The sequence below is a fragment of the Chaetura pelagica genome, unplaced genomic scaffold, assembly GCF_000747805.2.
Source record: "Chaetura pelagica isolate M959 unplaced genomic scaffold, ChaPel_1.0 scaffold27, whole genome shotgun sequence".
In the NCBI taxonomy this organism is placed as follows: domain Eukaryota; kingdom Metazoa; phylum Chordata; class Aves; order Apodiformes; family Apodidae; genus Chaetura; species Chaetura pelagica.
Window position 1 is genome coordinate 1,548,474 of NW_009954020.1, and position 12,915 is coordinate 1,561,388.

Here is a 12,915-nt window from a genome sequence, read left to right on the forward strand (position 1 = left end):
AAGGGAAATTCTGCTCCCCATCCCCGCTACTGAAGGAGCCAAACTAGCAGCCTGATCTGTAATGTCACTTCTGAAGACTCCTGAGGTTCCAACACTGGTAGCCAAGATGCACGTTCTTCAGAAGCATCCACCAAGATCTACAGGGATTGGACAAACTTCTTCTCCCCAAACTCTGCACAAATGATACTTCTGTGGTCAGGGAAGTAGCACAGAGTGGGGAGCAAGAACCTTGAAAAACAACAGGCTTCAATAAGTGGATTAGGCCAGCGGTTACCGGGAATGAAACAGCAGAGTTTTCACTATATAAAATTTATAAATTTATTTTTTTGTAAAAATCCAAAGAGCACGAAGACATCTCACTCAAAATACTGGTAAATCAAACCACACTTAGAAAAATGAAAGCTGATTTTATTATCTTATCCACAGCCAATCATTTGACATGAACATGCATACGTAATTTTGCTACGCACACACCACAGTTTAACGTTAGTTATTAAAGGTTAAACATACAACATACATCCTTACAAAAATGAGTCAAAATGCAAACGTAACTTTTAAACAAAACATTTTTTACTCATTTAAAAAAACCTTTGTGTTGGGTACCATTTTGTACAAACACAGTTAATTTAAACAAATCTGCTTTTAGTTTCCTCATGGTTGCACATGAAAATAAGCTGCAATAGAAAATTAAGTCATCAGGGGATTTTTAAATAGCAGAAGTAGGCAGTCTTGCCATGCAGAAGAAGCAATATTAAATATTAGTTTTTCAAAAAAAGAAAAAACCACAAGTTTAAAAATATTTAGTTCAAGTCACAAATCTTTCCCCAGTACAGAGAAATCCAAATGCAACGCATAATTAGCTGCCACTTAGGATGGCTATTCTGAAAAGTACAAATACTTTCCAGAATTGATAATTTTCATTGATTTGGCACAGAAAAGAAGTCTGAGCTTACTTAAGAACAAGGAAGTGATAAAAAAAAAAAAAGGGGGGGTAAACAGGAAGAGAAAAAATAAAAAGCAAGAATGAACGAGATAGTAGTTGCAATCACTAAAAAAAAAATCTGTGCATCTCAGTCATTGCAGAATACTGTCTGTCTACAGCAGGTGCGAATTCCAGGTAACTGTTATTGCAACATAGATTTAATTTGCTTGGAGGTAGTCTCATCATTCAAATGCTTTGTTGTGTACCTAAACACAGAAATAAAAATCGAGTTGAAAAGAGCATAGCTGCTATTTTATTTCGGCTTAACAAATACGGAACATCTTCGTTTATGGCTCAACCTCACTGTACCAGTGGCCCCTCAGCCACCATCACCCACTCTACTGTAATCAAGTACACAAATCAGGCATTGGGATCAGAAAATGTCATTATCAATCAGAATTATAACCCAAGAAACAGTCTTGCACCAAGGGGAGTTAAAAATAAGTCTCAGCTAGATGTCAGGTTTTTTGCTCATAGAACATTCCAGAGTGAACTCATGTTACCACTTGTGAAAGGTAATTATCAGTAAGACTAACTCTGAGGTCTCTGTCTATAGCAATCATGTCCAAATAAAACACAGCTTCAGAAAACTTTTCTTCAAAACTTCCAGTGACCAAACCTTTCAAAGATCCCTCAATAAAAATGGATTTGATCACTTTTCAGCCTAATTTCCTGTTTAGTTAAGTAACTGTGCTGCTTAGAGTACACACATGCTAATTCCAGCTCTTTCACCCTTCAAAATTCTCTAGGACATCAGCACATTTTAAGTCACTACAAACAAATTAAATCATCCTTTATTTGAAGAGCACTGTATATGCTCAATGCTGTCTTCTTTGTATGAATAATTTCCTTGATCTTCCTTCCCTAACTGTAACCTAAGAGCAAGTAAAAACTTATTCTGTAATTTAAACTGAACATGTTAAAATAGCACTTTCATTGTTATCCACATTTGCAGTGATATTTAGTTGCTCACTTGAAAAATATACAATGATTTTTTGTTTTGGAAAGTAGTATCCATACAGGTTTCAGCACTTTTTGATAATTTATATTTCCTACAAACAGGAGGCCTAAGGTTTTCTAAAATCTTAGAAGTTATCACACCTGGTATTCTGCCCTTGTGAAAACACTGAAGATGATTAAAACACTGAATTTCAAATTATAAACAGCTGATCTCCCTCCAAAATCCACACCACCTTTCATTTGGTTTTAAGCCACACCATCTGTCTTTGAAAAAACAGGATATTTCTAACACTCCTCCAGAATCAAAGACTTAAAATTACCCAGGGAGGCTGTGGAAGTCCTCTCTCTGGAGGTGTTCAAGGCCAGGTTGGATGAGACTTTGTGCAGCCTGGTCCAGTGTGAGGTGTCCCTGCTCATAGCAGGGAGGCTAGAACCTGATGATCTTTAAGGTCCTTTCCAAACTTAACCATTCTATCATTCTACAATTCTATGACTTAATTTTTCATGGTATCTTCTTGAATCTGCTTTCACCACACATGCTCACAGCAGCTTACCTCTGCACCCCTTCCTAACAATTACAAATGTGATTTTGAAAAGATCTAAATATCCTACCCCAGTGAGTAATCAAATGTATGAAACCAGGACTGTTCAAGCATGTAGGCATGAAAAGGGTTGGTGTGGTGAAAGCTCAGCCTGACAATATAGACTGAATTTGCAAAATAACCACAAAATAAGGCACAATAGCTTGAAAACCTGAACTACACTTTCCATGTACTTCAACAGCATCAACCATGATGAGGGTAAATCAGATAACACTGCAGATTGGTGTTCATTTGCAGCTGCAAGCACCACAATCCAGTCAGAAAATAAATGTTAATCTAGAATTTTCCCTCTGGAAACTTGTGTTTTTAATGGTCTTAAAAGACTGATCATGTCTTTAAGAGGTTGAGAGATGAGTAACAAAATGATGTAGACATGGCAATACTCACATGAAGTCTCAAACAAAGCACATTTTTTTTTCTTTAGCTAATAATCTGAAAAAACTGCAAGTGAAACCACTTATAATATCACATTATTTCACTTCTTACCACATCTTAGCAAAGAGAGGGCAAATGAAATTAAAGCAGTTTCACTACACATAAGAAAAAGTACAACTGCCCACTTTCAGGCAAGAAAAACTAAAGCTTCCACATTTCAAAGTGAGAGCATGAATACCTAATTACAGCTAACTGTTACCAAAGCAATATGATACTTTTTCAAGTAAGGACAAGAATGAAGCTTTCATCTGCCTATCACATTTTGGCTCTTCTTGCCACTCCTCTGATACTGGACACCTACATGAAGAACAAAGAATCATAGAATCATTAAGGTTGGAAGAAAACTTTAAGATCATTGAGTCCAGCCTTAATCCAACTACCACAACCACTATCTAAATATTTCTTGAACACCACCAGAGATGGCGATTCCACCACCTTCCTGGGCAGCCTGTTCCAATGCCTCACCACTCTTTCAGTAAAGAAATTTTTCCTAATATCCAACCTAAACCTCCCCTGGCACAACTTAAACCCATTTCCTCTCATTTTATCACTAGTTACTTGGGAGAAGAGACCAACACCGGCTTCTCTACAACCCCGTTTCAGGTAGTTGCAGAGAGCAGTAAGATCTCCCCTGAGATCTCCTAGACCTTTTTCCACTGGGCTGCTTTCCAGTCACTCTACCCCAAACCTATAGTGTTGCTTGGGGTTAGTGTGACCAAAGCACAGGACCCAGCACTTGGTCTCATTAAACCTCAAACTATTGACCGCAGCCCATCGACCTAACCTGTCCAAATCTCTCTGCAGTGCCTTCCTACCCTCCTGCTCAATTTAGTGTGAACTTGATCCCCTCATGCAAATTATTGATAAAAATATTAAACAGAACTGGCCCCAGTACCAAGGCCTGGGGGACACCACTTGTGACCAGCCACCATCTGGATTTAACTCTGTTTATCACAACACTCTGGGCCCAGCCATCCAGTCAGTTTTTAGTCCACCAGAGTCCACCTGTCTATGCCATAGGCCACTAGTGTGTCAAAGGCCTTACTGAAGTCCAGGTAGCCAACATCCACAGTCTTCCCCTCATTCACTAGGTGGGTCACCTGGTTATAGGAGATCAAGTTGGTCAAGCAGAACCTGCCTTTCATGAATTCACATTACTGACTACAGACACAGCTTTATCATCCAAATGAGCAGTTTTTAAGTTTTTATACAGTATTATTAATTTTTCTTTACCTCTCCAATTAATGTTGCAACTTCTTGTCTCATGTATACTACTGCAAAAAAATTCTGATACTCTTGCCTTAAGTATCTCCCTATAAATACTTATTGAAAGAGGAACATTTTCTAAATTCTTCACATAGCAAAAAAACCTATCTGCCCTATGGGTCTGAAATGACATGTGAAGAGTAGTTTTATGTGATTTTTATGTTTATGTTCTACTGCTAACAAAAATCATTAAAGCAATGGTCAAAGCACACACAGCTGAAATTCTCCTCCCCCTCTACTCTGCCCTAGTAAGACCACACCTGGAGAACTGTGTGCAGTTCTGGGCTCCCCAGTTCAAGAGGCACAGGGATACACTGGAAAGAGCCAAAGAGAGGGCTACAAGGATGATTAAGGGAGTAGAACATCTGAGAGACCTGGGGCTGTTTAGTCTTGAGAAGAGAAGACAGAGAGGATCTTATTAATGTCTATAAATATCTGAAGGATGGATGTCAAGAATGGGCCAGTCTCTTTCAGTGGTGCCCTGTGATAGCACGAGGGGAAATGGCACCAAGTTACAACACAGGAAGTTCCACCTCAACATGGAGAATAACTTCTTTACTGTAAAGGTGACAGAGCACTGGAACAGGCTGCCCAGAGACATGTGGAGTCTTCTCTGGAGACTTTCTAGATGGCTCTGGACACATTCCTGTGTGATTTGCCCTGCAGCAGCGGGGGCTGGACTCAAACTTCAGAGGGCCCTTCCAATCCCTCTGATTTTATCATTCCATGATTCTGTATGGCAAATGCAAACTAACCCAGCCAATTCTTTGGTAAATCTGCTACAAGTCACAGTGCACATGCTGCAGCTGCTCATTTTCTTGTCTGGTACGTTCAGTCAGTAATTGTGATCACAGTCAACAACTAATTATGATTATACTTTGTCATCAGTTTTAACTTCAGGTGCAGTGTCTACTCTGTCACACCTCTACAGACTATTTCTTAAGTTACATGCAGTTAAAGTATGCCAACAGTGATCTTAGAACTCCAAGTTTATAACTTAGCTTTTAAAACACAGCAGCCCCTCAATGCATCCCTGTCTCAAGACAAATTTGAAAAGCAGTCTGCAATAACCACAATCACCTTTCACCCATAACACTGACTGAACACCTTGCTGCTGAAGGAAATGCTTTGGACAATTTATGAAAATTCAAATAAAAATATTTCAAATAAAAGAATAAGAGTACCTGAGAGCATTTAGAAGGCCTTCTACACTGTTAGGAGGCTGGTCTTTAAGAACTTTGATGCATCCTTTCATCTAGGAGTGAAAAAAACATACAGTTTTTCATTCTAATACCTCCCAAATTTACAGTTCTGCTTTATATTCAGTTTCTCAGAGAGAAAAGAGTAATTATTTAAAAATTGAAGCAGTGTAAAGACATCTCCTTGATATTATAAAGGAATTAAGGAAAATGTAATACTGAAAGCTATGACTGAAATGGCCCAGACACCTAAACATCAGCACATCTTCAGCCAGTAACTTTGATGTCTGCTTTATTGACTTTAAAAAGGAACAGTTAACAAAAATCTTTATCATTAATTCATTAAGAATGATTGCATTCAACCAGTGAAATAACACCAAACTCTGCAACTAATACAACGGGATACTAGTCCATCTGAAACAACCATGAAGCAGCATACAGGAACAGCCCGTACTCCATAGCTTCCTACCCAACAACAGGAGAAAGTTAATGACTTGAAGACTGGTGGATGGTGAACCTTGTTTCTTACCATAGTGAGGAACAAGCTAGATACTGTTTCCAGTCACTCTGATTTGTATCTTTCACAACAACCACTGTTTGTAAGTACTTCAAGACACTACCTGAATCCCAAGACTCTTTATGACCTAACAATGACCATTTATGTGTCTGAAGGCCTAATTTGCATTTCTCACTATTTACATATATAGTTTGCTAACAGCTACCACTGACCATTTACCATCAATCCAAAATGTACATCTGCTTTTAGAACCTGGAAGACAGAAAAGGAGCCTACACATCATTTAAATACTCAAAAGATTATTTAGTATCAATAAACTTACATCAATTTTGGAAGTCTTGGCAAAAGCGCCCACCGGATGCACGTGGTCGTAGAGTATGATGACACCCACCATTACCCTCAGACAGAATGATACCGTTTCCTCATTTGTAAACCTGCTTCTGTATTCACTGTAATTTAAAAACACAGATTATCTATCAAACACAAGATGATAGTGCCTACCTAAAACAGGATTAAAGAGAAAAATCCTACTATAAAAGTTCAGGGGGAAAAACACCACAGCAACCACCAAGACCAAACAAAAGCCCAAAACCCCACTAACCCCACAGATATTTGAGAGTTTTTCTTCTTTTCAATAACCTACCCATAAGTTAGACCAGTGCTTGGAAGGAGTTGCCAACAAAGAATCTCAAACCTAAAATTGTGCCCTGCTGCTACACCATTTCAGGTTGGATGGTGGTTTGGTGTTGTGGGGTTTTTTTTCAGGAAAAAAAGTGATTAATAACTCTACTTTCAATGTGTTCTCCACACCCTCGAATATGCACACAACCCAAACTTGACTCAGGAAAAAAATTAGGCAAAAAAAAGGAAGCTTAATGAAAATGCCTAAATACTTTCTTGAATGGGACAGAGCATTCCTAAGCAGGGTAAGAACACAAAAATCTGGAGCTCTTAAAAGTGCTCCAAAACAAATGTGGTATTTGGACAGAAACTTCCTTAAGACAAACATAATTTATGCCTGATTAATTTTAGCAACAGAAACCTATTTAGAACTCAGAAGAAACAGATAAAAAACTAAAGTTCAGTTTGACTCTTTGTTCATACTCCCAGTGCCTCTCAAATTTACTGCAGACAATAGACTCTCTTCATGACTAAAAGTCATCTCACAATTCCCCAGACAGGGGAGCTGCAATTTTGTTACAGCCATCAGCCACACCAGCTTCCAAGGAGGCACTATCCAAATCATTGCCCATAGCCCTTCTTTTGGGAAGCCCTAGGCAATCATGTTCAAATAGTATATTTTCATGAATTATACATGAGAAAACCATTTATAAAGAGTGCCAAGAGGTTCTCTAGCTTTCATAGCCATTCTGTTTTTAAATATTAATATGTTCAGAGAAGAAGACCACATGATTTACATGGCAAGCAAAATGAGACAAGATAAATTTCCTGTTAAGGTAAACAACTAAGTTGGTAAAAGGAAAACACCTGATTACCCCAATTTCACCTTGTGCATCACAAGTCACATCATAAATAGAAATTAATCATATACAACAGAAGCCCTATTTATACTCACGGGGTTTCCAGCATGACCCTGCACACACTGGCCATGGTGCTTAGGCAATCTGTAGTATTTTCTATTGGTAAATTTTTATTCTGCAGAAGAAAATAAACAGTTTCCAATTCAATGATTGTGAAATGTTACACTACAATGCCTAAATCAAGTCAGTCATCTGCTGGCATTGCAACATGGAGGAAACAAAAACATTAATACAACTATACATCAGGTAACCTAATGTTACCATAAAGACCAGTGACTTCAGAAACCAAGTCTACCACATGAGTTTAGTGTGCTTGTTTGTAGTTAAGGAAATACATCACTGACACTACTGGCTTTTGTCAAGTCTTAAAGGAATCATCAACCCATTCTTTAAAGGCAGAAATGCCAAATACCCCAATTTGCTGCAACAGTAAGATTTAAAATTGTTGCAGACAAACACCTCAAAGAAATGTCACATAAGAGGCCATACTTCTTTAGACGTTTCAAATGTAAAGCAGAACTTTGGAAAAAAACACTTAAAACCAAATGAATCTTTTAATTAATCATATAATGTACAATTATTATTTATTAAGAAATAGCACGTATTCTTTGCATGCAAAACAAAAATCATCAGTTATCAGAACTTTACACAGCAAGACAAAAAAGTCTTGGGAAGCAGAAAAGGAAGCTACATTTCAATTCTCTTCCCTATTTTAAGCAGAGAGAGTGAAGATGTTTCTCTTTCCATTTTCTGAAGTTTCTGCTCTAAACCACTATCAAAATACAGACAAAATACATACATGTCCTCTGGGAAAGCTATCACTACCAATGTTGCCATGCTATGCATTAACCTTTTGCAATGCATCCACAAGGTGCCTAGCTTAACTTATTCTAACTTCTACAGTATCTGTATAATATACCTTACGTTTCTGGAGGCTCCAAATAACAAGTTTGATTTTCAGTTGCCAGATTATGCCTGGTAGAAGAGTTTTTGAAGTGCACTATCCAAGCCATAAGTTTATACTCTTACCTCTGACACAAACTTTGTTGTAGCATCACTTAAAGTTTTCAACATCGGCGTTGCTTCAGCGTAAAATAAAGACATTCTGTTTGCCAATTCGTTATTTACTTCATTTTCTCCTTCTGCCTATAAAATAGATGGAAAAAATAACGTTGTCGTTCTGTATGTGAAAAAGACAGGTGGTAGTACAAAATCATGTTTCACTTCATCCAAGGGTTACCTACTGGGACATTGTTAATCCTCATACGGCTCAGAGTTCTTCTATAGTAGCTGAAGTCATTCTGTATGGCAGGATTTGTCATCTACATAGATATGGAAGCAAAAGAGTTGGAACACACTCAAGAACAGAAGGACAAGTTTTCATAAAATATAATACTGAGAGCAAGAAAATACGGACTCTTCTGAAGTAAAACGGCCCGTGACATGTTGGGAAGTGATATGTAGAATATAAAGTTTCCTGGTTAAATGCTGAAATTTTTCAGAAAAAGATATAACAATAAAAAGAAAAGGAGTCATCTCCTAAATCAGAGTTTGAGATTAGTAGGTTGAAAAAACCAAAAGGGCTTTATTAGTTTGACTCCAAGGATCAGACCAGCAAATGAATATAATTTGAACTTAGTTATTTGAATGTTAATGAGAAAATAGCTGGACTATGGGTGTGCACATACTAAAGCAGCAGCAGCAGCTTTATCCCAAGATACACCAAATTTGGCTGAAGAAACAAGATTAATATGAACTGATATATAACAACTGCCGAAAGCTAATGCAGTATTCATCTGCTTTCCAGTTTAACCCAACACTAGGTCATGTGAACAAGCTAAGCTTAGTAGATACATGAATATTTACTGCATGCTCTATTCTGCAAAAGAATACAACCCAGGTTGCTTTAGTATACAGACTTGATCTCGTTTTGCTAGCCCTTTTCTTACAAAATTACAGCCAGTTCTTACCTTGAGCTCATCAAAACGGAGTGTAAAGTGAAGAATTTCTGCAAACTGCTTAGCAAGAGCCTGCTCTCGCTCCAGGTGCTGCGTTGGTGAGTACGGAGTGCTCGTCAGGGCTCCCAACAGACCTCGCAATCCTGCCTCTTGAATGAAAATCATGGAATCAGAGAATATGTTGAGTTGGAAGGGACCCATCAGGATCATCGAGTCCAACTTCTGTCCCTGTGTAGGCACCCCTCGAATCACATCATGTGCCTGAGAGCATCATCCAAATGCTTCCTGAACTCAGGCAGTCTTGGTGCTGTGGCCACTTCCCTGGGAAGCTTGTTCCAGTGCTTAACCACCCTCTGGGTGAAAAACCTTTTACTGCTATCTAACCCAAACCTTCCGATTCAGCTTCCTGCCATTTCCCCGAGTCCTGTCACTGGTCACAGGAGTGAAGAGATCAGGACCTCAGAGAGGAGGATTTTGCAACACACAACTGCACCTGCTTCTTTTATCTCTCTTGACTGATATTCTGCATGCGACACTTAAAATATACATCTGTAAAAACACATGGTAGTTGACAATAACAGGGATTGATTAATTGCTTCTATACCACCAATGTTACCATATTCACTTACAAACTCCTGTAACAAAATGATCTAAATCAGCATTGATAAGTTTTACTCAAGCTTTGCCTGCAACAACTGTGTAAAACATATTTCAATAACCTGTGTTAGCAGACTGCAGCCTTTAGGATAAAACAGAATTCACGAGACACATACTTACCAGAAAAAGTAATGTTTTGTTTGCTTAAGGAAAACTTATAAACCAACTTCCTGCTCATCATCTTGAGAAAAAAATCAAATCCTCACCTCCTACAAAGCAGAATTTACCTGCAAAAAGCTTCCATTTTTTGAGCTTATTTTTCCATGATCTATGCTAGTAACTGTCTAAAAGTGAGGTAACAACAGAGACTTCATGGAAAAACAGATTAAATCTAACAGGTTTTATCAGCTTAGACACAACATTATTCAAGTTGTTTTTGTAAAAGGCATGATTTGCCACCTTAAGTATTGCACCTGCATAAACCAAGATCAGGCACTTCCACAGACTAAATTGTTTCTGGTAATGGGGAGGGGGCAATTATACAGTCACTTTTAATAATCTTGGTATTAGAGACATTAACAGAATGTATTCCTGGTTAGTCTACTACTTTTCAAAACAATCTGCTGGTTAGTGCTTTCCAGAGTTACTAAAGGGGCAGAGAAAGAAGATGACAAACATGTTCCCATTCTCTCTCCCCTCTCAGGCATCCACTGAAGAAAGTTTGTTTCCACATGCAAGAAGGTCATACGCAGACTTAAATCAGATCCAACCCAGTATATGGAGAGAATCTATGCAATATGAGCTTCTATCTACTAACAGGGCTGACCTAGATGTGATCACATCTGAATATGCCAGATGTACTAATTAAAGAAGACAAAAACCCCAACAAACAAACTACAAGTTAACACCATTCCACTTACCTAGTCTTTGAGAAAATTCATAGAATTTCTTTAGTTTGCCTACTAGAGGAACAACTGCACCCCATGCCTTCTCTTGCAGCTTCTCATCATTGGGATGCTGTATTGCCTTTAATTAGGAAAAAAAGAGGAAAAAGTGTGCCTAGATTAAGAATAACTCATATGCTACCGAGGAGAACCAAAAATCTATACAGGGTAATTGTAATTTACTAGTAATTTAAAATTCTACCTACTGAGAAGTTTCCAGTTGAGAGATAAGCCTGTACTAACCCATGCCTGCTCCAAAAAGCTCTAAATACTTGTGTTGAAAATAAGTATCCTGAATAGGAAAACAGCTTGGAGAGAATTTAAAGAAATTGTTAAAAACAAAGCTTCTTAAATAAGAATATTTACATAACCCATTCTAGTTAATTTAAGTCAACAATTTATTGAGGTGCCTCCAAGCAATAAAGTTTAGTGATCAAAGCTTCACCCTAATCACAGAATTGTTAAGAGTTGGAAGGGACTAGATATCATCTAGTCCAACTCTCTCACTGAAGTTGGATAACCTAGAACACTTTACACAGGACTGTATCCAGGCAGGTTTTGAATATTTCCAGAGATGGAGACTTCACAACCCCCCTGAGCAGCCTGTTCCAGTGCCTTGTCACTATCACTGTAAAGTAGTTTTTTTCTTATGTTTAAATGGAACTTTGTGTTTCAGCTCTTACCCGTTGCCCCTCGTTCTGACACTGGGAACTACTGAGAAGAGCCTGTCTACACCTTCCCTGCACCCACTCTTTAGATACTTATATACATTGATAAGGTCTCCCCTCAGCCTTCTCATCTCCAGGCTAGAGTCCCAGCTCTTTCAGCTTTTCCTCATAAGAGAGATGCTCCAATCCCCCAGTCACCTTCATCACCCTCCTCTGGACTCTCCCCAGTAGTTCCCCATGTCTCTTGAACTGTGGAACCCAGAACTGGATGCAGTATTCCAGATGTGGCCTCACTAGGGCAGAGTAGAGTGGAAGAATGACCTCCCTCAACCTACTGGTCATGCTCTTCTTCATGCAACCCAGGATTCCATTGACCTTCTTGACAAGGGTACACTGCTGGCTGATGCATAACTTACTGTCTATCAGGCATGTTGGCATCTAGACCAAATTTCTGAATTTATGAAAATAACAGTACCGAACATGAACAACATGAAACAGTACTAAAAATCACAAAGAAAACAGAAATAAAAATGCTCATAACTATCCTGTTGCATCTTCACAGTCAACTCCTGGATTCCAAAATCAGTTCCAGTAAACTCTGTGCTGTGAGATGCAGCACACTCCTCTCTGGTCCTTCCTGCAATGTCTACCTCCTCTTAGGAGCATCCTCTTCCTTCTCCATGGAAGCTGCAGGCTTCATTGTCGAAACACGTTCCTGCCCAATCTACAGCCTCTCCCCAGACATGGTCCTTCCTTAAAGTACAAACACACTATCGCCGCTCCTAAGGGTTTTATGTGACACACTTACCCTCCTTACACCTACCCTATGAACTGAATGGAGACTGAATAAAAACTCATGGTTCTTTACAGCTGAATGCCTCTGAGTATCTTCAGTTCATCTAGAGAGAGCTGAAACCTCCCTAAGTACTGGGATTTCTTAAGAGTATGTTACAGTAACTTCTGACTTCAGTAGCAAGTAACTCCAGTGATTCATCTGAGGAGGAAGGGCAGGAGGCTGACAGCATATTTATTCCACCCATTCTTAAAGGTAAAGGATAAATGGAGTAACATGCTGTAAAGAAACTTTGCTTCTGTCCCAAACATCTACTTTAGTAAATAAAAGCCAATTAAAAGGGACTGAAAATGAGATGTCTTTTGTGTCAGGATTACCACACATGACACTTCTCCAATTAGCATACAAGATGTTGACACTACTCAATATTGCATTGTAGTCACAACACACTCT

At 38.6% G+C, this 12,915-nt stretch overlaps 1 protein-coding gene across 3 annotated transcripts in view; it reads right to left on the reverse strand.

The window, feature by feature from the left end:
• Nucleotides 1-386: 386 nt before the first annotated feature.
• Nucleotides 387-12,915, reverse strand: part of FAM49B (family with sequence similarity 49, member B) — a 42,888-nt gene continuing 30,359 nt past the window's right edge. For 2 of the 3 annotated variants that reach the window (XM_010002271.1, XM_010002270.1), the window contains exons 4-11: nucleotides 10,978-11,083; nucleotides 9,473-9,609; nucleotides 8,747-8,824; nucleotides 8,532-8,648; nucleotides 7,538-7,617; nucleotides 6,284-6,410; nucleotides 5,430-5,500; nucleotides 387-1,188 (exon numbers count right to left, since the gene is read on the reverse strand). In XM_010002271.1, the coding sequence (XP_010000573.1) occupies nucleotides 1,125-1,188; nucleotides 5,430-5,500; nucleotides 6,284-6,410; nucleotides 7,538-7,617; nucleotides 8,532-8,648; nucleotides 8,747-8,824; nucleotides 9,473-9,609; nucleotides 10,978-11,083 (780 nt within the window). In that variant the 3' untranslated portion in view covers nucleotides 387-1,124. Of the gene's footprint in view, nucleotides 1,189-5,429; nucleotides 5,501-6,283; nucleotides 6,411-7,537; nucleotides 7,618-8,531; nucleotides 8,649-8,742; nucleotides 8,825-9,472; nucleotides 9,610-10,977; nucleotides 11,084-12,915 lie in introns of all 3 variants that reach the window. The other variant, XM_010002272.1, reaches the window with a different exon arrangement.